The following is a 27,876-nucleotide window of genomic DNA, read 5'->3' on the forward strand; positions in this document are numbered from 1 at the left end:
TTTGCTTTTAGTATATAAAAAGTCTTGCCTCTTCCTGTATTTACTGCTCTCATGGAAAATGATTTAGTCCAAAGAAAATGATTTCCAACTAAATGTTGGTGGCATGCACTAGCTCACTAAATTTATCATCAATACATTTATTTTTAAATTACCACCACAGGTGATTAAGGATCCTGACCTTTAAAGTAGGAGAAAAATTAAAATCAGTTACATTTGTGAAATTGCATAGTCCTTTCAGTAATCCCAAACTATTTATCATTGCTAAAGCCTATATCTTTATCACCAGAATTCTTTGTCATGCTTTATGTTTATGGATCATAGAAAGCATGATTTCAGAGCAATTAAAATGACAGATAATCCTCAAGGTAATGGAATATATTTGACTAGCATGAGGAAACTACAACCACCCTAATTCAAAGCTTCAGGACCTTTAACCTAAACTACTAGGGAAAAAAAAACAAAAACCCTAATTGAGCTTGTTCAGTGGCCAAAGTGACAGTACTAAATTAAAGTAAAAGCCTGATTATGTCACATGCCTCTTTAAAAAGTTCAGAGACACCTCTATTCTCTCTTGGACAAAATCCACTCTCCTTTACTTTTCAAAGTCCTTCACAATCTAGTTCTAGCCTATTCAAGCTAACTGCCCTATGCTTAACACAGAGTCTAGACACTTTTTTAAGTACAGGATTTTTCTAAGTATAGGATTTGCTAAGTGCATCCCTTTTGTGTGTACCCCATATACCCCAGGCTTGAGATGTTATTTCTTCCTTAGCTCCACCTCCCTAGATTCCCTGCCTTCCTTTGAAACACAGCTCAAATACTACTACTTAGTGAAGTCTTCTGTGAACCATTCTCTCCCTCACCTGCAGGAGAAGCTACATGATACAATGAATAGAAGGCTAAACTTGGACTCAGGAAGAACCAGATTCAGCTCAAACCTCAGACATTTAGCAGTTGTATGATCTTGGGCAAGTCACTTAACTACTGTCTGCCTCAGGAAAATGAGGCTAATAGAAGCTACTTCCCAGGTCTCCTGTGAGGATCAAATGAGATACCATTTGCAAAACTTAAACTATGAAAAAAGAAGGAAAAAAAGATTGCTGCTGTTCAGTCCTGTACTACTATGTGTGACTTCATTTGGGATTTTCTTGGATACTTAAGTAGTTTGCCATTTCCTTCTCCAGCTCATTTTACTGATGACAAACTAAGGCAAATAAGACTAAACTTAGATACTACTCTAAGGCCTGATTTGAAATTAAAAAGTGTCTTCCTGTCTCCAGACCCAACACTCTACCCATTGTCATTAGATTATTTTATTTGCCTCATATTTGCCAAAATTACCTTGTTTTTACTTTATGTATGTATTTATTCATCCATTCATTTATATATGCACGTTTCTTCCTGACAATATGTAAACTACTCGAAGTCATACTTTGATTTTTGTCTTCGTATCCCAATTACCTAGAACAGTGGTTGTTACATCGTAAGTGCTTAATAAAAGATGCAGAAGGAAGGTTCCAGGATAACTCTTAAGGTAGAGAATATAGGTATGCATATGTGGATTCAGGCATACCACAGCAGCAAGGGGAGGTAGTTAGAGATGGCTAGAGGGAAGCTATATGTGCCCGTTCTACCCGGCTTTGTCAAAGCCTAGGTCTCCCGCGTCTTTTGTTTCCTGGCCAGCCACAGCCTAGTCAGATCCTATTCACAGGAGGAGGGATGGGATGAGGAAGACCAGACGTACCCGGTTCATGAGTTACGTCTGGGTGGAATCTTGTCTAAATTACCCCACGAGCCACTGAAGAAGCCGCAGGACGTGCACGGTCACCCGGAAGATGGAGATGGGTGGGAGAGGTCCAAATCCAGCAGACAAACGGTCCTCCGCCAGTGCATAATCTCGGGGCTCCCCCAAAGCCCTCTGGGCCCCTATCTTTGTGCGAGCCCAGCGCAGTCCCACGTGAGCCTGCCTCCGCCGCCGCCATCTTTGTGCGGGGCTGGGCTTCCGTCTGGGCTGCGGGAGCAGCTCGGGGTTTTCCCCGATGGCGCCGCGGCCGCCTTCGCGGCTGCTGCTGTGGTTGCTGCTACTCCTCCCGGCGACTCAGGGCAGACGGAAAGATTCAGGTGAGCGTCTCGGAGAAGCTCAGCGCTCGCCGTTTAGAGGTGGCTAAGCTTGCCTAGCTGGGATCGGGAGGAGGAGAGAAGACTCCAGCTGTTTTCCGCTTCTACATCTGCACCGGGCTGGAGCTGGGCGCTGTGGGGCAAGGAGCCAGGTTGGAGCCGGGGCGGCCGTACAATCCTAGTGTCACCGATCATTAGAGCTAGGAAGGATCGTCTGAAGTCACCTGAAGTCCCCTCTTAGTAAACTGTTCCCCAACAGAGAGGGATATAGTCCAAGTGTCACGGCAAGCCGCGGCAGCGCGGGACGGAGCGCCTATCTCCTCCCAGGCCTTCGGGCAGCCTGATTCCGCGAACACTTCCCTAGATAGAATGAGTACGACCCGAGCGGCGCAGGAGGCAGCGGACTCGGTGTGAAATGTGGCTGTGTGGTCTAGTGGCTGTGAGCGGGACAGTCCACGGAACAGGTCTCCAAGGGGAGAAACGAGCGGATGAGTTACCCCGGGACTTGATATGCCTGTGGCGTTGCTGCTGTGTCCTCCTGGGACGTGAATCTGCCTGGGCTAAGCTGAGCTCGTTGGCCCTAGCATCCCAGAGGCTTGAATGTTTTTCTTAAAAAGGATTCTGGGAACGGGATCCCAAAGTAAAGAAATGTTAAAGGCTGGTGGGAATCAGATTAAATTTAGGTGGTTGTGTGATTCACTGGGACAACCAGAATGGAAGAGTTTGATGGGGAGTTGTGTGTGTGTGTGTGTGTGTGTGTGTGTGTGTGTGTGTGTGTGTGTGTGTGTTTTGTTTTTTACTGAGACATTGAGAGTTAGTGAATTGCTGAGAGAAATGATGAGCAGCACTAGTGAATCTTAGGAGAAAAGATTATAGTTCAAGGCTTTCATTTTACAGATAAGAAAATGGAGTATGAAGAAAGTTAAATGTTTTGTCCAGGGTCACGCGTATAAGAGATGGGATGTGAACCTCTGCTCCTAGAATCTCAGTCCTACATGTTTTGGCTATCCCTCATTTCTGTGCCCTTGTTTTAGTTAATACGGTGGTAAATGGGCAGTGGACCTCAGTGCTGGACTTGGGATCAATCCTACCTCTAACTAGCTATAAGATTTAGGCAAATCACTTCCTTTCTTATCCCTAAAATGAACTACCTCTCAGAGTGGTTATGAACATGAGATAGCTTATGTAAAAACACTTTGCAAGCACTACATAATTGTTAGCTATCATTATTATTAGTAGTATTATCTATCTTTGATTTTCCTGCTTTAGGTCCAAAGTGGAAAGAATTTATAGACCAAATTAACAAATCTGTAGAGAACTACCAGTCATGTTCAAAAGGAAACTGCAGTTGCCACCTTGGGTGAGTTTTCTTTCAATGAAACTGTTTATTTCCTGACAGATTTTGCTCCTTGCCTAAATATTAATTGTGGTGTTTAATGAATTAATCATACATTTGTTATGAGCCTAATTTCTGTACAGATTTAGAACTCATAAATGAAAATTAGAAATGTCTTTTCAGACAAATTTTAATAAGGTGCTAGAGAAGTCCTGGAAATGAGTGTCTTATTTTCCGTTGGTGTTTACTATTAGAATGGACCTTAGAAAGATCTGTTTTAACCCCCTTTTTCAGAAGTGGAAACCTAGGCCCAAAGGTTTAAATCATTTGCCCAAGGTGACATAACTAGTAAGTGGCAGAATCCGTATTTAAATCCAGATCTTCTGACTAAATCCAAATTCTTTGAATCTAGAACTTAATACTCAGTAGTAGAGTATTTGGACACATAACATCATTTATCCAGTCTTAAGCAAGTATCTTCCAAAAAGTTTTAAAACAAAAAAGATTGCAATGTCATCACCTTTTCAGATAGAGTACAGAAAATAATTTTCTTCTAAGTTACTATAATCTTATCATTCAGAATTCAGTCTCTTAAAATCTGGTGAGAGCTGTGACCAGTGTATTACTCTTTATTTCTTAACTATTTTTTCTAGTGAGTTTTTTTTTTTTAATTTTCTATAGATTCTTCTCTGCAAAGACCCAACTTGTTCTTAATAGTAGATTTTGGGGAGAGTGAAAGTGGGAAGAAGAAGGCTAGAAGGGGAAAATTCGGGGAAAAAAAAAGAAACTGTCTCTTAATAAGCATACTCTTTAGATATTATGGAATGGGTCAGCTTAATCTTTAAAAGGACAAAAATAAGATTTTTAAATATCAAAGGATTTTCAGGCACTGGATTAAATGATATCTCCTGTGTTACAATTAATTTTCTAAAGCTAAATTATCTCTTCATAAACATAGAAAACTTTCATCCCTCTATATCTAAATGTTGTACTTCATTTCAGTGGCTCTCAGGAGGGAGGGATAATCTCTGGCTATGAGATCTTAAGAAAAGTTTCATGGAGAAGGTAGGACTTGAGCTGAGTCTAGAAGGCTATAAGATAGGGAGGCACATAATAGAATGGGTGAAGGAGTGGGTTGGGGAACATGAACGGATTTGCTTTTTATTTGTATGTGGCATTAAAGGGATATTTATCATCTAACTGCCCTTAGTTTGGGGGTCTACTCTTTTTTGTAATATCTCTTCTCAGAATTATGGTTTTAAATGCAGAAAACAAAATACATACTATTACAACAGAGAACAATTTTATTGAATTGCACTTATCAAAATATATTTCAAAAATTCACCAACCCTAAGTTAAAAACCCTTACCTTAATAACAGAAAGATTATATACATCCAAAACATAGGTTTTATGCCTTCTTCCCTTCCTCGTTATACTCTCTAATTCTAACTGCACAAAAAGTTTCTGATCTCACTTTTCCTCTAACAGCGCCAGTTGTAGCCTATTCATGCTGCTCATCCTATGCTATTTCTGTTCATGTGCAAAAGTTCCCCATTGGATGTATCCTGTGTATTAGAGGGCCTTTCTCCTGAAAGATCAATGGAATATATGAGCTGTCCACTTGCCATCCCTACTCTTACCACATGACAGCAGTATTAAAAGAAGGAGAAGACAAAGTGGTGTCTTCCCTTAGTTTATCCTCATTAGTGATTTTCATTCTTTTTCAGGGTCATGGAGAAAGATCTGGCCCCCTTCCAAGGAGGCATTTCCAAAGAGGTGATGGCCAATGTGGTTAACCGGAAACTAGGGACGCACTATCAGATTATCAAGAATGAATTATACAGAGAACATGATTGCATGTTCCCTGCAAGGTAAGAGACATATAGAATTTATTTTTCTATCTTCTGGCATTGTTATACATACACATTTTATTATAGCTAAGCCTCATTTCTGGGACCTATCCTCATCTTTCACTGATTCTATAAATAATTATTATAGTATTTGTGGTTACAAAGCATTTCCTTTGATTTAACACTTTATCAAATCATAGCGCCTGGCACACAGTAGAAGCTCCATACTTGCTTAAATGATAAAAGAATAAATAATCTCATTTAATCCACATGACAACTCTGTAACCTAAGTGATATGTGATTCCTATTTTGGGGGATAAGGAAACAGGCACAGAGAAATTAAATTATTTATTTCTGGCCACTCAACAGGCAGAGCCAGAGTTAGAACACAGAGTTTCAGATCACACAGATCATTCCTTTGGCTAGTTTCCTTTTCTTTCCAATTTATTCTTTATTCTTCCTCAGCTTAAGTCTTTTAGCATCTTGTGATGTCATTGGTCCCCTGATGTATAATGCAGCTTTTCCCATGTTTTCAAGATTTTTTTGGTGGTAGAAGTCTAGGACTTAGGTTGGTCCTCAGATCGTATGACAGACATCTAACCAATCACTGTCTATATACAAACAAACATTTCCAGCTTGGAAGGACCTGCCAGAATTTATATTCTCCTAATATACCCTTCAGGCACTTACTCTCATGTCCACAATATGATGCAGTATCAGAAAATATCTCCACCTTATTCTCCTTTTCATGTCAATAATGTGGTTTTTAGACATCTGCTTTGAATAATTCATTGGGGATACAGAGATGAACAAGCCTTTGTCTTCAAGGAACATGTATTTTTTTTTAATTTTTAATTAAAGCTTTTTATTTACAAAGCATATGCATGGGTAATTTTTCAGCATTGACCCTTGCAAAACCTTCTGTTCCAACTTTTCTCCTCCTTCCCCCTACCCCCTCCCCTAGATGGCAGGTAGTCCAATACATGTTAAATATGTTAAAAGTATGTCAAAGGATATGAACAGACAATTTTCAGGTGATGAAATTGAAACTATTTCCACTTCTATGAAAGAATGTTCCAAATCACTATTGATCAGAGAAATTCAAATTAAGACAACTCTGAGATACCACTGCACACCTGTCAGATTGGCTAAGATGACAGGAAAAAATAATGATGAATGTTGGAGGGGATGTGGGAAAACTGGGACACAGATGCATGCATTGTTTGTGGAGTTATAAACGAATCCAACCATTCTGGAGAGCAATCTGGAATTATGCCCCAAAAGTTATCAAACTGTGCATACCCTTTGATCCAGCAGTGCTACTACTGGGCTTATACCCCAAAGAGATACTAAAGAAGGAAAAGGGACCTGTATGTGCCAAAATGTTTGTGGCAGCCTTTTTGTAGTGGCTAGAAACTGGAAAATGAATGGATGCCCATCAATTGGAGAATGGCTGGGTAAATTGTGGTATATGAATGTTATGGAATATTATTGTTCTGTAAGAAATGACCAGCAGGATGAATACAGAGAGGCTTGGAGAGACTTACATGAACTATTGCTTAGTGAAATGAGCAGAACCAGGAAATCATTATATACTTCAACAACTATACTCTAAGAGGATGTATTCTGATGGAAGTGGATTTCTTCGACAAAGAGAAGATCTAATGCAGTTTCAGTTGATCAATGATGGACAGAAGCAGCTACACCCAAAGAAAGAACACTGGAAAATGAATGTAAACTGTTTGCATTTTTGTTTTTCTTCCCGAGTTATTTTTACCTTCTGAATCCAATTCTCCCTGTGCAACAAGAAAACTGTTAAGTTCTCCACACATATATTGTATCTAGGATATACTGTGACATATTTAACATGTATAGGACTGCTTGCCATCTGGGGGAGGGGGTGGAGGGAGAGATGGGAAAAGTCAGAACAGAAGTGAGTGCAAGGGATAATGTTGTAAAAAATTACCCAGGCATGGGTTCTGTCAATATAAAGTTATAATTATTTTTTAAAAATATGTTTAAGTATATGTTAAATCCAATATATGTAATGTATACATATTTATACACTTACCTTGCTGCACAAGAAAAAATGATCAAGAAGGGAAAAAAAAACTTCAGAAAGAAAACAAAATGCAAGCAAACAACAACAGAAAGAGTGAGAACGCTATGTTGTGGTCCAAACTCAGTTCCTGCAGTCCTCTCTCTGGATGTAGATGAGTCAAACAGTTGGCACTGGTTTGAATCATCTCATAAAGATGATTCAAAAGAGAGCCACATCCGTCAGAATTGATCGTTGTGTAGTCTTGTTGTTGCCGTGTATAATGATCCCCTGGTTCTGCTCATCAGTTTGATAATTTGTTGAGCATAGTTCCAAATGAGCATACACTTCTAATAGGATGGTTGACAGATACAGAAGTAAGTGTAATTCAAGATAAAATGCATTAAATGTAAAGGATAGATCAATCAGAATGAGAATAGAAAATCCAAGAAGGAAGAAACCATTTTAACTGTATGTAGAGGGGAAAGTTTTATAGAGGAGGTGGCACCTGAGCTGGGCCTGAAAGGAAGAATGTAAAAATAGTTTTCAGTACTCAATTTTGTAAGACATCGTGTTCCAAATTTTTTCCCTCCTTTCTTTATCTCCCCCCTCTCCAGGACAGCAAGTATTCTGATATAGGTTAAATATGTTATGCTGGATATTTTATATATATGTATATACATACACATTTGTACATATATATTTTATATATTGTACATATACCTACATACATATGCATATATATATATAATATGTATGGGGGAGGGGGAAGAGGGCTAATGTGTATTTTGAAAATGGATCTTCCTTTTTCATCTCAGATAAGAGTTACAACAGTCATTCATAGGCCCGGTCCCACTTCTGATCATGGTGAAGGCTTTGGTATGCTATTTCTGACCTTGACTGGTTCATCCTTTCTTAGGCAGCCTTATGCCTCCCCCTTTTCCTCTTGCCATGATTTCTAAACTGTCCCAAAATGATAATAGATTTGATGTGAACATCCAGTCAACTTTAGCCCTACTGAAGCTCATATCTCCCAAGCTCAAGTGATTTACCAGTCTTAATATCATCAGGAACAGGCCACTGAAGGTATTCACAACCACACCTGATTGGAGAAAGATATATTTGAAATAAAGGTTATGTTTTTTAAAAGATAGCAATAATATTTTTAAAATTTTGGAGCAAAAAATTGCAGTTTTGTATAAAATAAATTCCCAGGAAGAAGGGGATTTTACTTCAAACACCAGAAACAAATATAAGGATGTACAAATAAGGTCCAGAGAATGGTTGCATTTAATACATTTGGTCCATTTCAAGGAATTGTAGAACTCTTCACAAGGGAGCAAAAGTTTTTGCTTCATGAGTAGGTAAAAGATTCTTTAGCAAAGTCCCTGTTACAATACTTGAAAATACTTTATTTGAAAATATTTTTACTGATATAAATTGGTAGCTGAGGAAAAGGATAAGAGCCTTTCTACAGTCTGGCCCCATCTGTTCTTCTTTTCCAGTCTTATTCCATAGTCCTCCTGTCAGCATGTTCTCTGATCCAACCAAACTAAATTACTCAGCATATCATAGACACATCTCAAGCTTTCATTATCTCACGAAAAACTATGCCTTTGTTTATATTGTTCCTTAGGTCTGGCCTTTCCACAGAGTTTGTAATTTAGTAGAAGGGCCCAAAGATACAGGGAATTCAGAATGTTTGATATTGTCTTATATGTATAAAAGAAACACCAAACTAAGGATTTTTGAGACCTGAGGAGAAAAGATCATTATTGATCAGGGGCAGTAGGAATACTTCATGGTGAAGCTGAAATTTGACATTAGCCTTAGAGGGAAAAAAAAAACCAGATTAGGAGCCTGAAAATCTGAATTCTAGTACTGATTCTGTCCTTGGTTCGCTAAGTGTGACCTTTGGCAAGTCTGGTGAGTCAAGAAACATTTATTAATCATTTACTTTGTGTAAGGTATTGTGCTAAGTCCTGGGGAAAAGCAATCTCTACCCTTAAGGAGTTCACAATCCCAGTGGGGAAGACTACATGCAGACCTACTGTGTGCACATAAGCAATATACATTATAAAAAGGAGATAATCAATAGAAAGAAGGCATTAATAATAATAATAGTAATACTGACTTGCATTTATATAAGTACTTTAAAATTTATAAATCTCTTTATAAAATATCCCAGTCCCCAATTGATGGAGGGAAGGAAATAAGCATTTATTAAGTGCCTTCTATGTACCAGGCAGTGTGTGAAAGACTTTACAAATATCTCATTTTATCTTCACAATTACCCTATAAAGTAGATGCTATTATTATCCCCATTTAGTACATGAAGAAACTGAGACAGGAAGGAAAGAAACAGGAATTTATTAAGTGCCTTTTGTGTGCCTGGTGCTATGCACAATACCATACAAATATCTCATTTTATTCTTATAACTACCCCGTAAAGTAGATGCTGTTATTATCTTCATTTAGCAAATGAGTAAACTGAGTCAGAGGTTAAGTGCCTTGCCAAGGGTCACACAGCTAATAATCATCTGAAGCCATATTTGATCTCAGGTGTTTTTGACTCCAGGCTCAGCTGTATTCATTGCAACACCATCTTGCCTTAGAGAGTTGTAGAAAGAAAATAATAGAAAGTATATAGCTAGGCTGAAGAGAGCCATCTACAACCTACAAAGAAGACCTTGGGAACTAAGTGTGAACCACAATATAGCATTCTCATTCTTTCTGTTGTTGTTTGCCTGCATTTTTTTTTCTTTCTCAGTTTTTTTTCCTTCTTGATCTAATTTTTCTTGTACAGCAAGATAACTGTATAAATATGTATACATATATTGGATTTAACATATATTTTAACATATTTAACATGTATTGGACTACCTGCCATCTAAGGGAGGGGGTGGAAAGAAAGAGAGGAAAATTTGGAACAGAAGGCTTTGTAAGGGTCAATGTTGAAAAATTACCCATGCATATGTTTCATAAATAAAAAGTTATAATAAAAAAAAGTTTTTAAAAAAGAAAGAAAAAAAGAGAAATTACCCATGCATATGTTTTATAAATAAAAAGTATAAAAAAAGAAAAAAGAGAAATTACCTATGCATATGTTTTATAAATAAAAAGTATAAAAAAAAAAAAAAAGAGAAATTACCTATGCATATGTTTTGTAAATAAAAAGCTTTAATAAAATAAAAGAATAATCCCTTTTAGGGTCTAAAAAAGAAGAGAAAGTATATAACTGGGGGCATTTAGATGGTAAAATAGATAGGCCATGTACCCTCGAGTCAAGAGGAGCTCAGTTCAAATCTTGCTTTAGGCGCTTATTAACTATGTGACCCTGGGTAAGACACTTAGCCTCAGTTATTTTCCCTCAAAAGAGAAAGCATATATCTGACTCTTCAATCTCTCTGACTCTTACTCTGTACCCTCCCAAATTTCATCAATTGTCAAGGCCTCTACAACATTCCTTTCACCAATCCCTGCTTCTACTCTAGGTCCTTCTGTGTGAACTATCACAGAAGTCTCTTAATTTGTCTTTCAGTATCTAGTCTTTTCTCTCTGATCCCTCCTTCATACAGAAACCAAAGTAATATTCTTAAAATTCAACTCTGAATGCATTATTTCCTTAGTCAAGAAATGTCAGTGTTTTATTGTCCTTAGGATAAAATACAATCATATTTGTTTTACATTGCTTAATCTTCATAGTCTGGAAGATAGAATTTGAATTAAACTTCAGAGAAAAAAGGCTTATCTATTCCGTGCTTCAGCCAAACCATACTATTTGCCATTGCAATTTGATGATATTTCTTCATTGCCTTTCATGCCTGCAGTGTCTTTCTTTTTAATTCCATTTCTTGGAACCTCTAGTTCTCTTTTGGGTAAAGTCCAAAACTATAAGTCTTTAAGAGACCTTTCTGATTTTCCCAGTTATTAGTCTCCCTTGCCCTCCTCCATCACTGTATATTTATTTTGTGTACATTCTATATATACTTTTTTGTGAATATGTATTTCTCTCTTTGAGAGCTGTTTTTTGTATTTGTATCTTCTGTGTCTAGCACAGGACTTAGCATATAGTAGATACTTAGTAGGTTTTGTTGACTGGCTACAAAAATTGAACTTTAGGTAAATAGAACCACACAAAAATTTTGAAAGAGATCAGATCTGTGCAGAAGAGAGGTTCTGGCGCTGGGATAATAATAATAATAATAATAACTAGCATTTAAATAGCATTTTGAGATTTGTAAAGCATCTTATATAATTAGAGACAATATAAATAAACCTGTAACATCACATTTTAAAATTCTAAATAAAATCTCTGTGATTTTGAAATAGGTGGGTTAACCTCTCAAAGACTGCCTTAAGGTGAATTTTCATCTTAAAACAACTTATTTAGGTCTCAGAAATTGTAATCATATAAACTACTGAGATTTTATAATCCAGGACATGATGGGAACTAAAATATCCATTCAGAATTTCAGAGATGAGCAGAGAGATTTTGTTTATCAGTGGGACAAGAGATTTTGCAAAAAAAAAAAAAATTAAACTAATACTCAAGGAACTGAATTTCAAAGAGGCAACAGCACAAGGGACTCTTTGAAGGACCTCAAATCAAAAATAATGTGTTCTACACTGTTTTGACCCTGCTTCTATAATGTAGCTGTGAGTTGTTCATAAGCTTTGTAACCTTCCTTTCAAACATTCTATCCTGGTATAATGCTAGGATGCATGGTTGAGAATAGGAGAACAGACAGAGAAGAGGATGAAAGAGGTGCATGCTAAATCTATCTTCACAAGGGCATTTTATTTTCGCTATTTTTATTTACTCTTGTGTGGCACAGGTCAGGTGCAAGACCCCTTTACCAATCCTGTTAACTAATCAGAGACATCATCAGATACAAAGAGAAAACATTTATTTAATCCCTGCAGGGAGAGGCCCAGACATACTCCCAGGAGACATCTCATGCTCCTGCGATGTGCACTTGGAACCTGACCTGCTTCCGACTTATCCGACTTATTCTGATTTATTTTTAAAAGCAAAAGACTTGAGCCTTCTCATTGGATAGACTAATAGGATGTAACCATCCTTGACCAATGATCATCCTGACCAATGATCACTAATGCTGGCTGTCTCCCAAAGGTCATCTCACTTCCTGCAACTTCTTATATCTCAGGTTCAAAGTTCATTCTTCCAGAGAGTAAATGACTTTCCCAAGGTCTCAGTTTTGGAAACAGGGATATATGACTCAATGTTGAGAAATACTTCATCCAATCAATCCCATTCAACGCTTTACTTCATGGCATATGCTTTACAAATAATAAGTGCTAGGTCAGTGGTTTTTGAATGACTGGTATAGCTACATTTTTAAAACTAAGAAATCTCTAAGGAAATCTAAACATGGTACCTATGATAATATTTATGATAATGGATTGACTCATAAATTGATTTTAATATTGTTTTTGTATTCAGATTACATGTAATGGAATTTGAGTGTGGAAATGGTCTGTAGATGTTATTGAAACTAGTCTGAGGGATAGAAGACTACTTTGAGTGTCATAATTTTGAGGTTAAAATAGTGGAATTATAATTCAGCTTCTAGAAGCCAAATCTTTGGATAAGGTATAACAGTAACAACTTAGATTTCAAATCTAATCATAGTAACAATAATTCCCATTTCATTGACCCATTAAGGTATACAGGGTACTTTCCTCACAACTTTGTATAGCACAGAGTACAGATTTTCCCATTTTGTTAATGGGGTTTAGAATGGTTAATTGACTTGCCCAGGATCATATGGCTAATAAGGGTCAGAGTTGGAATATAGTTTGAACTATAAGGAACCATAGAGATAATCAAATCCAATCCCTTCATTTTACAGGTAAAAAAATTGAGTCTCAGAGAAGTTAAATGATTTGATAAAGATGATAAGAGATGGTCGAAGAACAGGACTAGAATCTAGTCTTTCCTGCCTTACCTCTACTACTTGTGCATATATGAATGGTACTTATTGAAGACTCCCTGAAAATGGTAGACTACAAGAAAACCAAATGGGGAGAAGTGCCAAAGTGGAGGCAAAGGATCAGTATTTGTCCAGGAAAACTTGTAATAAGGGAACCAGTGTGAACAATTATTCAGCAACCTGAGCAGCTAATGCCCAAATAGATAACATGCATAATTGTATAAAGTGGAATAGATCCCGCTTCCTGAATATTAACCTTCTGTTTCCCAGAAGCTGAGTAATATAAACATGATTTTGTTTTTCCTTGAGAGGCTAATAGGGATACCACTTCTGCCTTGGAAAAAGTGTTGCTATGGTGAATTTGTGATATTTATGCTTGGCAGGTGTAGTGGTGTGGAACACTTCATTTTGGAAGTTATTAACCACCTTCCTGACATGGAGATGGTGATCAATGTACGGGATTATCCTCAGGTTCCTAAGTGGATGGAACCTACCATTCCAGTCTTCTCCTTCAGCAAGGTGAGAAAAAGGAACCCATCTTTTGAAAGCTGATGGTCACATATATGATGTGCTTTAAGATTACTCTTACTATGATATAACAAAAAGCATCAGAACTAATTCTTTCATTTTTTTACCCACCTACAATTTGCAGTGTTTCCTTGCGTTCTCTAGAACATGAAGTAGAAAGAGGATTTTTACCATATGAATATAATTTTCATATTATTCAATCGCTATAGGTATATGATAGGAATTGAGTGGATTGTGTGTGCCAGTTGTAAAGAATTTTTTTTTTCCATTTGCACATGAGAAGTGGGCAAGTTGAATGTCTTCAATAAGAGAGGTGTTAAATCCGGGCTAGCTCTTTGGAGGCCTCAGGATCAGCCAGAGTCAGGATAAGTAAAAGTCCTTGGTCTTTAGGGGGAGAAGCCGGCAAACTGCTAGGAGTTTTGCCAAAGATCTCTTCTAGATTCTGGAGTCCAGAATCTCCACCTTTCTCCTTCTGTCCTGCCCCACCAAGTGACTCTGGCTTGTCTCACCCCACCCTCTAATCCTTGCCCATAATTACCTTAAGGCCAAACCTTGAGTAAGCACCAAACAGTGAGAAGAGCCATTTTCCCCAACATATGCCAATAGAGTCATTGTCTCTTATTCAAATAGGTAATTAGCCTTAAGTGCTCTATTATCTGATTCTAGTGCACCTTTTCATAGTTTCAACCCTTTGGAAAGGTTCCTCTAAAGTAAGTTTAGTAAGTGGGAGGATACCTAGATCTTCCTGAAAAAGATGTGGGATAGCCTTTGTTTTTGTTGTTTAGTTAGTTGTTAGTAGAGTTAGATGACTCTTCATCATCCCTACAGCAGTTTTCTTGGCAAAGGCACTGGAATGATTTGCCATTTCCTTCTCTGTCTTATTTTACAGATGAAGAAACCAAGGCAAGCAGGATTAATTGACTTGCCCAGGGTCACATAGCTAGGAAGTGTCTAAGGCCACATTTGAACTCAAGAATATGAATCTTCCTGACTTTAGCCCTTGCATTCTAGCCATTGCACCAGCTAGCTGACCCTTATTTAAAGCATCCTACTTTATTCTATCCAAATTTATGTAGGTTTTGATTTGTTAAATTAGTCAACAAGTATGTATTGAGCACTCAGGAAGTGGGAAGTATAAAAAGTAGTATATATAACATAATTCCTGGCCTCAAGGAGCTTACATGTTGTTTATGTACATGTTATGTTACATAAATATGTGTGAAGGACTTTAAAGCAAGTTTTCAGAGAAAGAAGATACTAAATATCATAAATGAAACTGATAGTCCCTGAGGTCCCTCCTATACTGAGAGTCTCTACTGAATACATTGGTGAAATATTTTCTTGAATTGAAAACTCAGTAGTGTTATGCTCATCTTTCCCTTAGAAAACAGCAGTAATTTAAATTCATCCATAGCCAGCTTTGCCATTTTATTTCTAGACATTACAAAGCGGGGAACAAAATTTCTGGAACAAAGGAAAACTCGAAAAAATGAAGATCTTGTTGGGAAACTTGTGAAAATGACTATAGTTGGTTTCTTGTCACTTCATCCCAAGATCGTTTTAGAGTGATTTTTATGTTTCTGTTGAAGACTTCTGAGTACCATGATATCATGTATCCTGCATGGACATTTTGGGAAGGGGGACCTGCTGTTTGGCCAATTTATCCTACGGGTCTTGGGCGATGGGATCTTTTAAGAGAAGATCTTGCAAGGTAAGATTTTCAGGAGGTGTATTTTCCCTCTTATATTTGTTTCCTTTGCAGAACTTGTAGATAAGAAGATGAAAGTGAAAAATTTAGAAAGAAGTTATCATGTAATCTGACAGGTTTCTACTGTATTTTGCCATTATATCAAAATGCCAGTTTAGTCTATGGGCATGTATTGCATGTTTGGCCATACTTTAGAGTAAAAATGAAGTTTATAGCATTTTCATTTATCTGCTTTTGTTAACTTGTAAATAGATTTTGTCTCAACACAGCAAACATTCCCCGTAAGCTTCTTATGAAGTATATTGCATGAAAGTTTTTCAATTATTCCCAGTAATAATATGACCTTTAACTTTGACAGTGCAGTAGTAACATTGACAGTTGTTTTTGATCATAATTTTGTTGCCTCTTTAGGCTGAGTATTTACATTGTTGCAGTCAGTATGGACATTGTTCTTTTGGCTCTGCTTTCTTTGCCTGTATCATTTCATTCCACCCTTCCCCAGGTGAATTCCTCTTATTTATTCTTACAGTGTAGTAATTGTTTATTATGTTCTTACACCACATTCTCAAATTACTACCTTTTCCGAGAAAGGTGAAAAAGTTACTTTTAAGATGGAAAAACTATAGATATTTTGTGAAGCAGAAATAGGTTAATGTTACTTTTTGGAAACTCAGTAAAGTAAGAATGATTCAACATATTTATTGATGACCCTGTATTCATTTTAATTCAATAAATATTGTTTAATCAGTTGTTTCCAGAACAATGAAGTGTATAAAGAATATGAAAAGTACTAGAAGAAATACATTAAATATTAAATAAGACAAGGGCCTTGCCTCCTACTCCTTGTTCAAGTCTTTTCAATTCCAAAAAAAAAAAAAAAAAAAAAAAAAAAACCGAACAAATCTAAAAGAACCTTCTCTTGCATTTTTTTTATCCCTTCCAGTTACTGTCTGATTTTTCTTCCCTTCTTTGCTATGAAACTTTATGAAAAAGTTATCTATAGTCACTGTTTTCATTTAAATATTGAGATTTTCTTTCTCCTTTTTTTTCTCTCTTGAAAATGGAATTCTGACTTTACTATTTCTGTCTATTGTCTAATTTCTGTCTATTGAAACTACTCTGAAATCATCAGTGACCTCCTATTGATACCATATCCAATGATCTTTTTTATTCTTCATCTTCCTTAACTAACTCAAGTGTTTGATAGTATTGACTATTTCTTTCCAGAAGCATGTGATCCCTTTCATGAGCTCTTTATGTTTTTAAGACATTATTTGTTTTGTAATTTTTATTATTTGCAATGTTACTAAAAACTTGCATAAAGAATCTCATTTTGTCAAAGTATCTTTTCTCATCAACTGCTTTGTATATTTAAAATTCATTTTAAATTTTATTTTGTTAAATAGTTCCTGTTTACATATAAAAATTAACATTAAATTAAAAATTTTTGAGTTTCAAATTCACTTTCTCCTTCCTATCCCTCATCCATTGAAAAGGCAAGCAATATAACTTTGATTAGACATATGAGGTCATGTAAACCATGTTTCCATATTAGCCACATTGCAAAAGAGAAGACACAAAAACCCCCAAGAAAAATAAAGTTTAAAAAACAAGCTTCAGTCTGCACTCAGTTCATCTGTTCTCTTTTGGGAGGTAGTTAGCATTTTTTATCATGGATCTTTTGGAATTATCTTGAATCATTGTCTTGATCAGATTAGCTAAGTCTTTTACAGTTGCTCACTGTTAAAATATTGCTGTTATTGAGTATGATCTTCCCTTGCCACTGCTCACTTCACTTTGCTTCAGTTCCTATAAATCTTGTCAGATTTTTTGAAAATCATTCTGTTCATCATTTCTTAATTGCTTTATAATTTTAGAGATGTATAATCACCAAAAGTTTTTAATTCATCAGTAAAGAGAAATAGAGAATTCCCAGATAAGGCCTATAAATGGAAATGTATAGGGTGTGTATGGTGAGGAAGACAAATAGTTTAGCTTTATTATAGCATAGTGTGTATGTGTGTATATATATATATAGCAGAATAATATGAGATAAAGCTGGAAAGATAGGATGGTCCTAGATTATGGGGGACTTTGAATGCTGGAGTAAGAGATTCTCATATTACTCAATAGTGCCATTGAAGGGTTTTTGTCAGAGGAGTGACATGGCTATATCTGACCAATATGTCTGTATTTTAGGTCTGCAGAGAAGTGGCCATGGGAAAAGAAAGTATCAAGAGGATACTTTAGAGGATCTAGGTGAGTATGCTTGTTGACATCTTTGAGAGTCTCAAGTAATATCATGAAGTAATAATATAGCTTCAAAGAAGAAATAAAAAATATCCATAGGGGTAGTTCTCTTCTTTTTATAATATATAATGGTTCTCTCAGGGAGCAGGTTTCTTGGGGAGGTTTTCTGAAAGCAACCGTAGTTTCAGTTCAGAGTAATAATCACTTCAAATACAGCCAGCTGATAAAATCCAAACGTTTATTTTCTCCTTCCAAGTCCTATCTCTTTCCTTGGGCCCGGCTAGCTTTCTTAGAGGCCTCTCTCCCTCCTTGGTTCCAAGAGCTCTTGCAGCTTGTCTTTTAGCTCTTCCAGCTTCTGCCTGTAGCTCAACTCCAACTTGTGGCTTCTCAATCTCCAACTGACACTCCCGTCTCAATCTTTTCAACTGACTGACTGACTGACTGAAGCTCTAAGAGCTTCTTTATATATGAGCTCTTAAAGGTGTGAACCCAAAGGTTGACTCCTCCTCTGAGAGAGTGGGATTGTGGGTTTCTGACTTGTGAATCTCATACTGAATACTGACTTGTGAATCTCCCCAAAGTGTGAACTCCAATGAGTATTTAAATACATTAGTGAGCTAGAGAATTTGCTAAGTACCATGCTAAATTAGGCAACTGACATCACTTTGTAAGGGTTCTAACACAAAGCATTATAAATCCAAGGTAAATTCAAACCCAGTCAGAAATAAACAAAAAAACAAAATAAAACAAAACAAAAAAAGAGAATGTTAGAACTGGCAGAAAATCTAGAAAATATCTAGTCTTACCCCATCATTTAAAGCAGAGGAAACTAAAATTTAAAAAGGTGACCTGACCTATCATTTTAGCTCCTGAACACGTTGGCATTTTTTGTAAAAATTAATTTGAAGCTGATCCCTATTAGTTTACAGGGTTTGCATATACAGGATATGATCTTTCACATCTTCATTGGTTTTAAAGCAGGAAAGGAAAAGGGTATATGATTATGTGATAGATGCTCTTACACATAAAATAGTTCTCATTTTATTACAGATATTCCTTAACATTTTACCATAATAAAAGAACAAAGTCATCTCCATGAAATATCTTCTCTTACATCATTCTGCTAGCCATTTCACATGCTATTATCAAGCAAATAGGAGAGTTAGAAGGTACAGTACTTTAAAGATAAAACATCCTGATTTTTTCAATCTTCAGACTACAGGCCATTGAAACTGGATTTTAATTCTAGTCAGAATCATAGAACATATTAATAATGTTTTGTGAGCGTTTGCCTTGAGAAATAGTGATTCTTGACTAACTTAATTTTCTTTTTTGTTTTTGTTTTTTGATAGAGTTGTTATTAGCTATAGGAATGCCATAATCCCTGATCTCTAAATTTTTTTGATCACTAAAAAATTTTTGAGAACTCTCCTTATCCCAATTCCACTCCTACCCCAACACACACAGCTAGGTGACACAGTGAATAGAGCACTGGATCCGTTTCAAACAGATATTAGCTGTGTGATCCACGACAAATCAATAAACCACTGCTTGCCTCAGTTTCCTCACTTGTAAAATAGGTGTAATAATTGCATGTACTTCCCAGGTTGTCTTGAGGACCAAATGAAATTATATTTGCAAAGCACTTTGCAGATCTTAAAGCACCATATAAATGTTAGCTACTATTAGCTACTATTAAAAATGTGTATATATTTACAAAATATGTTATTGTGCTGATGCCAGTTTATGCAAAAAATAATAAATTAATAAGTTGAGATAAAAATGAAGCATATAAGTCATAATAACTAGAGAGCCATTGGAATTTATTGAGTGGATTGGTAACATCATCAAATCTCTGCTTTAGAAAAATCACTGAGCTTTATGGAGAATGGATTGATGAAGGGAGAGACTTGAGGGAAAGGACATCGGTTAAGAGACTGTTATAATACATTAATCTGGGCAAGGGGTTATCTGGGCCTAAACTTGGGTGGTGACTATGTGAGAAAATTAACAGGAACCTCTCTTGAAGGGTTGTAGGAGGCTCAAATAAAATAATGAGTAATTATCTTATTAATGCTAATAGTTAATATATAGCTCTTTAAGGTTTGCAATTATTTGATATATTATTTGATGCTCACAATAACCTTGTGAAATAGATGTTATCATTTTCATTTATATATACATAAAAGCTTTTTTAAAATGCTATGTAAATGTCATGTTATTTTTTATTATTTTCTAGTAGTCATTTTGGAGAACTTCAAAGGACTTTACATGATCTGTTTCTTTTATAGGACAAGTCCAGAGCGAGATCCCTTAATTCTTCTATCTCGGGAAAATCCAGGACTCGTTGATGCAGAGTACACTAAAAATCAGGCCTGGAAATCTGAAAAAGTAATTATTGACAGATTTTGTACAGTAGATGTTTAATACATAGAATTCCAAGCCAGATTTACTTTGGGTGGTGGGGTGAAGAGGGAGACCACTTAATATGTTAGTAATTGCTAATAAAGAGACCACTTTTTAGTTAACACTGCAAGCTAAGTCAGCATTATTCCTGGTAGTTTTTATTATGGAAAGAAAGTATGTGTCCTTATATGCCTTCATTTGCCAAAATGATGTTGATACCACCTGCCAGACAACTTTCTAATTCCTTGGAAAGATACTGACCAGAATATGACAGGTAAATGTAATCTTTTGAAATTTGGAAAGACTTATATGAATCAGTGTCATGAGTGGATTGAGCACAATAACAGAATACAATAATAAAACTATTATAAAAAACAACAATAATTTTGAAAGACTTAGGAAATCTAATCAATGCAGTGACCAACCAAGATTCCAGATAACCCAATGATAAAACATGCAAATCACCAACAAAGTAACTATAGTTTTATATGTATATGTAGCTTAAATAGTTTAACTATAGTTAAATTTTTTTCTTTTTACATGTCACTCTCATTTGAAGGAATAAAAGATTTAGAATCTAAAGGGAAATAATGACAAAAAATGCAAATATAAGGGAACATTGTATTACCAGAGTTCAATTTGTATTATAAAGGCCTATTTATCAAAATTGTTTAGTACTGGTTAAAAAAAGTAAATTAGCATACAAATTGTATAAGCAAGAAACAGAATTATTTGAAAACAATAGCTCATTATTTGATAAAGCTGGGGACATAAATCAGAGAGAAGTTCCCTTAGTTAGAAAGATGTGGATGGTATAAGGCAGTTTGACAGAATTTAGATTTGATCAGCATGCAATATGATATTATCACAATAAGCTTTCAGTGGACATACCACCCTGAGTAATTAAAGTGCTAATGGACAGGGCTCTTTTAAGGCTTACAAAGCACTTACCTGTATTATCTCTTTTGATCTTCACAGTAATCTGTGAAGTAGGTGCTGTTATCCTCATTTGACAGATGAGGAAACTAAAGTTGAAAGAGTTAAAATAAATTGTCCAGGATCATTCAGCTGGGGAGATAGGACTTGAACTCACATCCATTGACTGCAGGGTCACCATTCTATCCAGTATGCCAAACTTCCACTCTAATATAATGTGAATATAAAAAGTCACATTATTAAAAAATAAAAGAGAATGAGAGAGAAGGTATCTTTCTCCCTCTAAAATTCTTAACCAAAGTAGGCAATTATAAGTACATGAAATTAAAAAGCTTTTGCATAAATAAAACTATAGAAAGAATAAAAAGGGAACTTGAGAATGGCAAAAATATTTACATCAAATATAGATGACAAATCTCTAATATCCAGTCAGCATAAGTATAGAATTAACACAAACATATAAGACCTTAAAAGCCATTCCCCAGTACAATGAAATAGCTTTTCAGAATAATTAGAAACTTAAAATGATCTTTTGAAAACACACTACAAGTCATTACTCATAAGAAAAACAAAACAACTTGGAGGTTACAAACTTCCCTTAGACTTTGTTTCCTCATGTGTAAAATGTGGTTGGATCAAATGACTTCTGAGGTCCTTTCCATCTCTAGATCTATGATTCTATGATGCCAGACTCTTTAGATTAGCAAAGATGGCAAAAATCAGGAACAATCAGTTCTTTGGAGATACTGGTATACTAACACATTGATTATGGGGCTAGAAATTGGTTGAAACTTTACAGATATCAACTTGGAATTATGCTAAAAAAGTTTTTTAAAAAATCCATATTCTTTAACTCGGAGATTTTGCTATTGAACATATAGCCCAAAGAAGTCAAAGACAGAAACAAAGCTCCAATATATTTCAAAATATTCATAGAAGCTCAATTTCTGATAACAAAGAAACAGAAACAAAGTGGATATCTATTGATTGGAGACTTACTAAAGAAAAACTAAATTATGTAAATGTAATAGAATATTATCGTATCATAAATTATGAATATAAAGAATTCAGAGAAACATAGGAAACTTTAAATGAATTGAGAAAAAAGAACTTAAAAAATGTGCTTGATGACTACAACAATTTAAATAAAAGAATATCTGAAAGGAAGCTAGACTTTGGGAAATTAGTAACTAGTGATGGTCCTGGAGAACAAATGAAGAAACATGTTTCTCCTCATGGCAAAGAGGAAGTTAACTATGAGGAAAGAATGAATATATCAGAGACAATCCCTTTATCAAGTGGTTGTTACTTAGTTGTTTTTCCTTGTTACAAGAATTGATTCAGTTTGGAGGAGCTGGAAAGATTTTTTTTTCTTTTTCAGAAATAATTTTGATGTAAAAATGTAAGGTACCAGTAAAGTTTGAGAGGAGGAGAAGGAGGAAAAGGAACAGAAGAAGGAAAGAAAGGGGGAGAGAGAGAGAAAGAGACAGAGAGAGGGGGAGGAAGGGAGGGAGGGAGAGAAGGAGGAAGGGATGAAGAATGGAGGATGGTTTATGGAAGCTGTTTGATGAACTCTTTTTATTTTAAGGGTCTATAAATTTCATGATTTAGTTTTGAAGTTCACACACCGAGAGGTAATCAGACTTTTAGGTATAATCAGCTTCTTAAAACTTAAGTAAAACAGAATTACTAATTTGTAATGGAAGAAATATATAGTAAGAGAATCAATAACAGTAATCCATGCAAGTCCCTTCCTCTGGTTAAATAAATCCACTCCAGATTCCAAATTATAAAGATTGATATGGTTGTTTCTTAAGCAAAGGGAGTTAGATGTTGTTAAGGCAGCTCATTTAATAGCAACAGCACTAGCTCTAGTCTGTGATTCTCACTTTTTTTTGAGTCATTGACTTCTTTAGTAGTCTAGTGCAGCCTGACTCCTCAGATTCATGTTTTTAAATGCAAAAAATATATAGAATTACAAAGGAAACATTATACTGAGTTACAGATTTATTTTTCTTCCCAATCCAAATTCACATAACCCCTGAAATCTGTCTGTGGACCTCAGTTTAAAAAAAATCAGAAAGACTTGGTTTTGATTTCTCTCCCTGTCCCTTATCTAGTATGAATAAGTAATTTCTCTGCAATGTTTCTTCATTTGTAAAATGGTGATACTACTTCCTGCCTTACCTACCTCCCTACCTCATTTTCTACTTCTCAAGAGTTGTCATGGAGAAAGATCTTTGTAAATCTTAAAGCTCTGTATATGAATACAGTCTTTTTTTTTTTTTAAATTAAGAATAAGGATTATTTCCATTGAGTTAGGATAACTAGGTAAGTAATGAATTAGCCTCCATTTTAGAGATATTTCATCAAAAGAATTGATACCAGTTATCCAGAATCAAGGCACTTTCTTTTCTTCAACAGTCTTGTGTTAACAATCATTGGAAATATTTTACTTTTAGACTCTCTACTCTAGACTCTGGGCAGAGCATCACCTTTATGACATTGATTTTGTAATTAAATAAATTAAGTAATTAAGTATACATTATTCCCTTGTGGATTATTTCTACTGCTATATAATTTCATCCATTTTCCATTCATTTTTTGATGTCTTTAAATTGTAACTCCCTGTGCTATGATTTCACAGTAGTCTTTGTGAGTCAAAAAATTGAAAAAGTATAGGTCATGTACTCTTGAACTTCCATTCCAAAGCTTTTCAGCAGAAATTATTTAAAAATGAATTACATAAAATTAATTTTTAAAAATTTTCTTCTTATTTAAAGGATACTCTTGGAAAACCACCTGCTAAGGAAGTCGCACTTGTGGATCACTGCAAATACAAGTAAGACTTAAGTTAGATATTTATTTCTCTTTTCCTCCAATCAATTTAATCATTAACTCTTAGTGAGTCAGTTTTAATACTCAATACCTAATTGGAATTTAAGAACAAAAATAGAATAAAGGTGATGGAGATCTTTATTGATAATTATGCAAAAACTCCTTTGGATCACAATTCAAGCAAACATTTGCTTAGATAATTTTTTTTCCTTTTAAAAAAAATTTAATAATAGTTTTTATTTTTAAAACACATTCACTCTTGAAAAAACCTTGTATTCCAAGTTTCCCCCCAGCTCCTCTCCTAGATAGCAAGTAATCCAATATAGGTTAAACATGCACAATTCCACTATATATATTTCCACATTTATCATGCTGCACAAGAAAAATGAGAATAAAAAGGGAAAAAAAATTAGAAAGGAAAAAAAAATCAAGCAAACAGCAACAAAAAAGTTGAAAATACCATGTTGTAATCCAGATTCATTCCTCATAGTCCTCTTTCTGAATGTAGATGGCTCTCTCCTTCACAAGTCTGTTGAAATTGGCCTGAATCACTGTTGAAAAGAGCCAAGTCCATCAGAGTTGATCATCACACAATCTTGTTGCTATATACAATGTTTTCTTGGTTCTATTCACTTCACTTAGCATCAGTTCACGTAAGTCTCTCCAGGCCTCTCTGAAATCACTCTGCTGATTGTTTCTTATAGAACAATAATATTCCATAACATTCATATATCATAACTTATTCAGCCATTCTCCAACTGAGTTTCCAGTTCCTTGCCCCTACAAAAAAGAGCTACAAATATTTCTGCACATGTGGGTCCCTTTTCCTCCTTTAATATCTCTTTGGGATACAGGCCCAGTAGAGACACTCCTAGATCAAAGGGTATGCACAATTTGATAGCCCTTTCAGCACAGTTCCAAATTGCTCTCCAGAATGATTAGATCCATTCACAGTTCTACCAACAATGTATTAGTGTCCCAGTTTTTCCTGATAACATAGTTCGTCATTATCATTTCCTGTGTCTTAACCAGTCTGAGAGGGATATAGTAGTACTTCAGAGTTTTCTTAATTTGCATTTTTCTAATCAAAAGTGATTTAGAGCTTTTTTTATATGACTAGAAATGGCTTTAATTTCTTCATCAGACTATTTTTAAAATTGGGCCCTGATCATTTATGGAAACAGAAAAATGTTTGTGGCCGTTGTAAATTACTTAAAGGGAATAAGGGAGACTGTAGCAGAATTTAGAAAGAGGAGAAGAAAAATAGAAAGACATCATCAATGGGAGAAAAGAAGAAACAGACAAATAATTTTAAAAAGGTGCCATTTGTGGCCAGAAATACTTAGTATCTTTCTCTTTTTCAGATACCTTTTTAATTTTCGGGGTGTAGCTGCAAGTTTCCGGTTCAAACACCTTTTTCTGTGTGGCTCACTAGTCTTCCATGTAGGTGACGAATGGCAAGAATTCTTCTATGCACAGCTAAAACCATGGGTTCACTATATCCCAGTCAATACAGATCTATCCAATGTCAGGTATGGAGCTGCTATTATGTCAATTTACTGCTAATGATTTTACCTCTCCCTTTTATTTTTGAAAGGCTTTTATTTTAATGGAAATTTTTATTTTAGCTCTTTTAAGCCAAAATTTGAGATTCATACACACAAACATAGATATATGTACACACATATTGTGTGTGCATATATACACACATGTGTGTGTGCATGTATGTATAAAATATTTATCTTCTACATTAATTGGACCCCAAACTAGATTTGGTTTAGAAAAAAAAGTAGCGATCACAGAAAGAATGCTGGCTGATTTGTTATTATTCATCAGTCACTAGATATCTATTATGTCTGTTAAATGTACTGTATTAAATGCTAAAGAACATTCAGAGGTAAATAAGAAACACTCTTTATTCTCAAAGAACTTGTATACAAGAGGAGCACATTTTAGTCTAATAGAGATTCATTTGAATTGTGAAATAGGCCAGCCCTAATTTCTTGAGAGTAAACATACACCAATCTGATGTATCTTAAATGATCAAAAAGACTTTAAGATGCAGCTTGCAAAAGGTTTAAATTAAATTTTTAAAAATCTCTAAATTATTCCTTCATATGTATATAGTAGCTTTAGAATTCCATGGAAAAAAAGATTTGCAAAAGTAAGTTGTGAAAAATTAAAAAGACTAATGATTCCCTGGTGTGTAAAGGAAGATTCAAAGTGGTCTTCAATAAGAATTTCAGATATTAAGGTGAATACTATGATACCAGCCCAACTGAAAGGTATAAAAGAATTTACTTCAATATTCGCTGGCTCTTTTAGTTAGCCTTCCTTGTTTCTCCTCTTATGTCTCTCTTCAGTGTTCTGATCTTTTCTTTTCAACCTCTCAGCTTTACCCCATTTTGCTTTTTCTTTTCTCTGCCTTATTATAACAGAAAATTACATTGTTGTTTAATTGTATTGAGTAGTGAACTTTGAAATGTCATGGTTTTTTTTAATTCAGCACAGGTAAATTGAATATTTTATATTTCTTTTGGAAGAAATTCAGAGCTACCCTGAATTAAGTAGCTTTTAATTTGTTCATGACCTTTGATAAACATTATCCCTGCTTTAAGCAGAGTACCTGATCTCATAAGTTTTTGTGACCTATTTGTGCTGTTTGTGACTTTTATTTATCTGTGATATCCCTGTCTTCCATTAGAGCAATTTTATGTCATCCATGTTTGGTATAGTCTTAGATAGTTCTTTTCATTTTAGGGAACTCCTACAGTTTGTGAAAGAAAATGATGATCTAGCCCATGAGATTGCTGAGAGGTAAGTTTTATTTCCAAATTTCTTTATATTTCCTACCCTCCTCCTAGTTTTTCAATTCCCTTATGTTTTTCATCTTCCCTGATTAGAATGTATGCTTCTTGAAGGCAGGGATCATCTTTCTTTTTCCTTGTATTTGTATTCTCAACACTTAGCATTGCTAGGAACATATAGTAAGTGCTTAATAGATTCTTCTTAATTTGCTTTGCTTACTACTTCCTTATTATTTCCAGTATGCTTTATATTAAGGGTAGCTAATCTTTTTGTGTGTGTCATGTACCCTTTGACACAATGATGGAGCCTATAAAATAAGGTTTGTTGCCTACATTTATAATCGAAGGAAAAGCTAAGTTGCAATTAAAGGTTAGTGAAAATTAAGAAATAATTTTAATTTTTTTATATACAAGTTTATGGACCCCCTGAAATCTGTTCATATAACAGGTTAAAAATCCCTACTCTAGATAAAATGTCTTAATTTTATCACGGGCATGTCATGAAAGGATTTACCTCCATTCAAGGGATGTATCTTGTGGTTTTGAAAGAAGAATGAAGAGTGTTCTATTTCTTTAAAAACAACAAAAAAAAACAACAGATTTTTAGAAAACATTTTTAAAAAATCTCTTTACAAATACGTCTATCTAGATATATTAGTATTCACAATTTTCATTAATGATTGACTTATCATTCCTATCACTTTTTCCTATAGGGGGCGACAATTTATCATCAACCATTTGAAGATGGATGACATTTCCTGTTACTGGAAGATTTTGTTGACTGAATATTCCAAAACCTTGTCCTACAAAGTGAAGAAAAAGAAAGACTATAGCAAAATTTCCCCTAAACCTTTGAAAACAGAACTTTAAGAACTACTGTGATCCTCATGGAAGAGCGACTGCATTTAGATATCTTTGTGATAAGATGCAGAGTATCTCATTCATTTGAATGAAATTATACTTGTCTGTGCTAACTTGTGTCTTATAAGACTGTCATCTAATTCTGACCAAATAACTGGTCTCCCTTATCTTTCTATAATAAGAGATTAGAAAGATCCAAACTTGCAGAGTCACACAACAATAAAACATATATTTAGAAAACA

The 27,876-nt window shown here is 35.1% G+C and overlaps 1 protein-coding gene across 1 annotated transcript; it reads left to right on the top strand.

Moving 5' to 3' along the window:
• The first annotated feature begins 297 nt into the window (after nucleotides 1-297).
• POGLUT1 (protein O-glucosyltransferase 1) lies at nucleotides 298-27,876 on the top strand. The gene is made up of 11 exons (XM_051985337.1): nucleotides 298-2,121; nucleotides 3,388-3,478; nucleotides 5,183-5,326; nucleotides 13,684-13,819; nucleotides 15,418-15,539; nucleotides 17,736-17,795; nucleotides 20,078-20,177; nucleotides 23,912-23,970; nucleotides 25,331-25,498; nucleotides 26,727-26,783; nucleotides 27,487-27,876. Exons 1-11 carry the CDS (start codon nucleotides 2,040-2,042, stop codon nucleotides 27,641-27,643), a joined length of 1,176 nt encoding a protein of 391 aa, XP_051841297.1. The 5' UTR covers nucleotides 298-2,039; the 3' UTR covers nucleotides 27,644-27,876.

Source organism: Antechinus flavipes, chromosome 3 (genome assembly GCF_016432865.1).
Source record: "Antechinus flavipes isolate AdamAnt ecotype Samford, QLD, Australia chromosome 3, AdamAnt_v2, whole genome shotgun sequence".
In the NCBI taxonomy this organism is placed as follows: Eukaryota; Metazoa; Chordata; class Mammalia; order Dasyuromorphia; family Dasyuridae; genus Antechinus; species Antechinus flavipes.

Coding starts and splice junctions, on each gene's coding strand:
- POGLUT1 (XM_051985337.1), top strand. CDS start 2,040: ATGGCGCCGCGGCCGCCTTCGCGGCTGCTGCTGTGGTTGCTGCTACTC. Junction 3,479..5,182: donor AACTGCAGTTGCCACCTTGG/GTGAGTTTTCTT, acceptor ATTCTTTTTCAG/GGTCATGGAGAAAGATCTGG. Junction 20,178..23,911: donor AGGCCTGGAAATCTGAAAAA/GTAATTATTGAC, acceptor TCTTATTTAAAG/GATACTCTTGGAAAACCACC.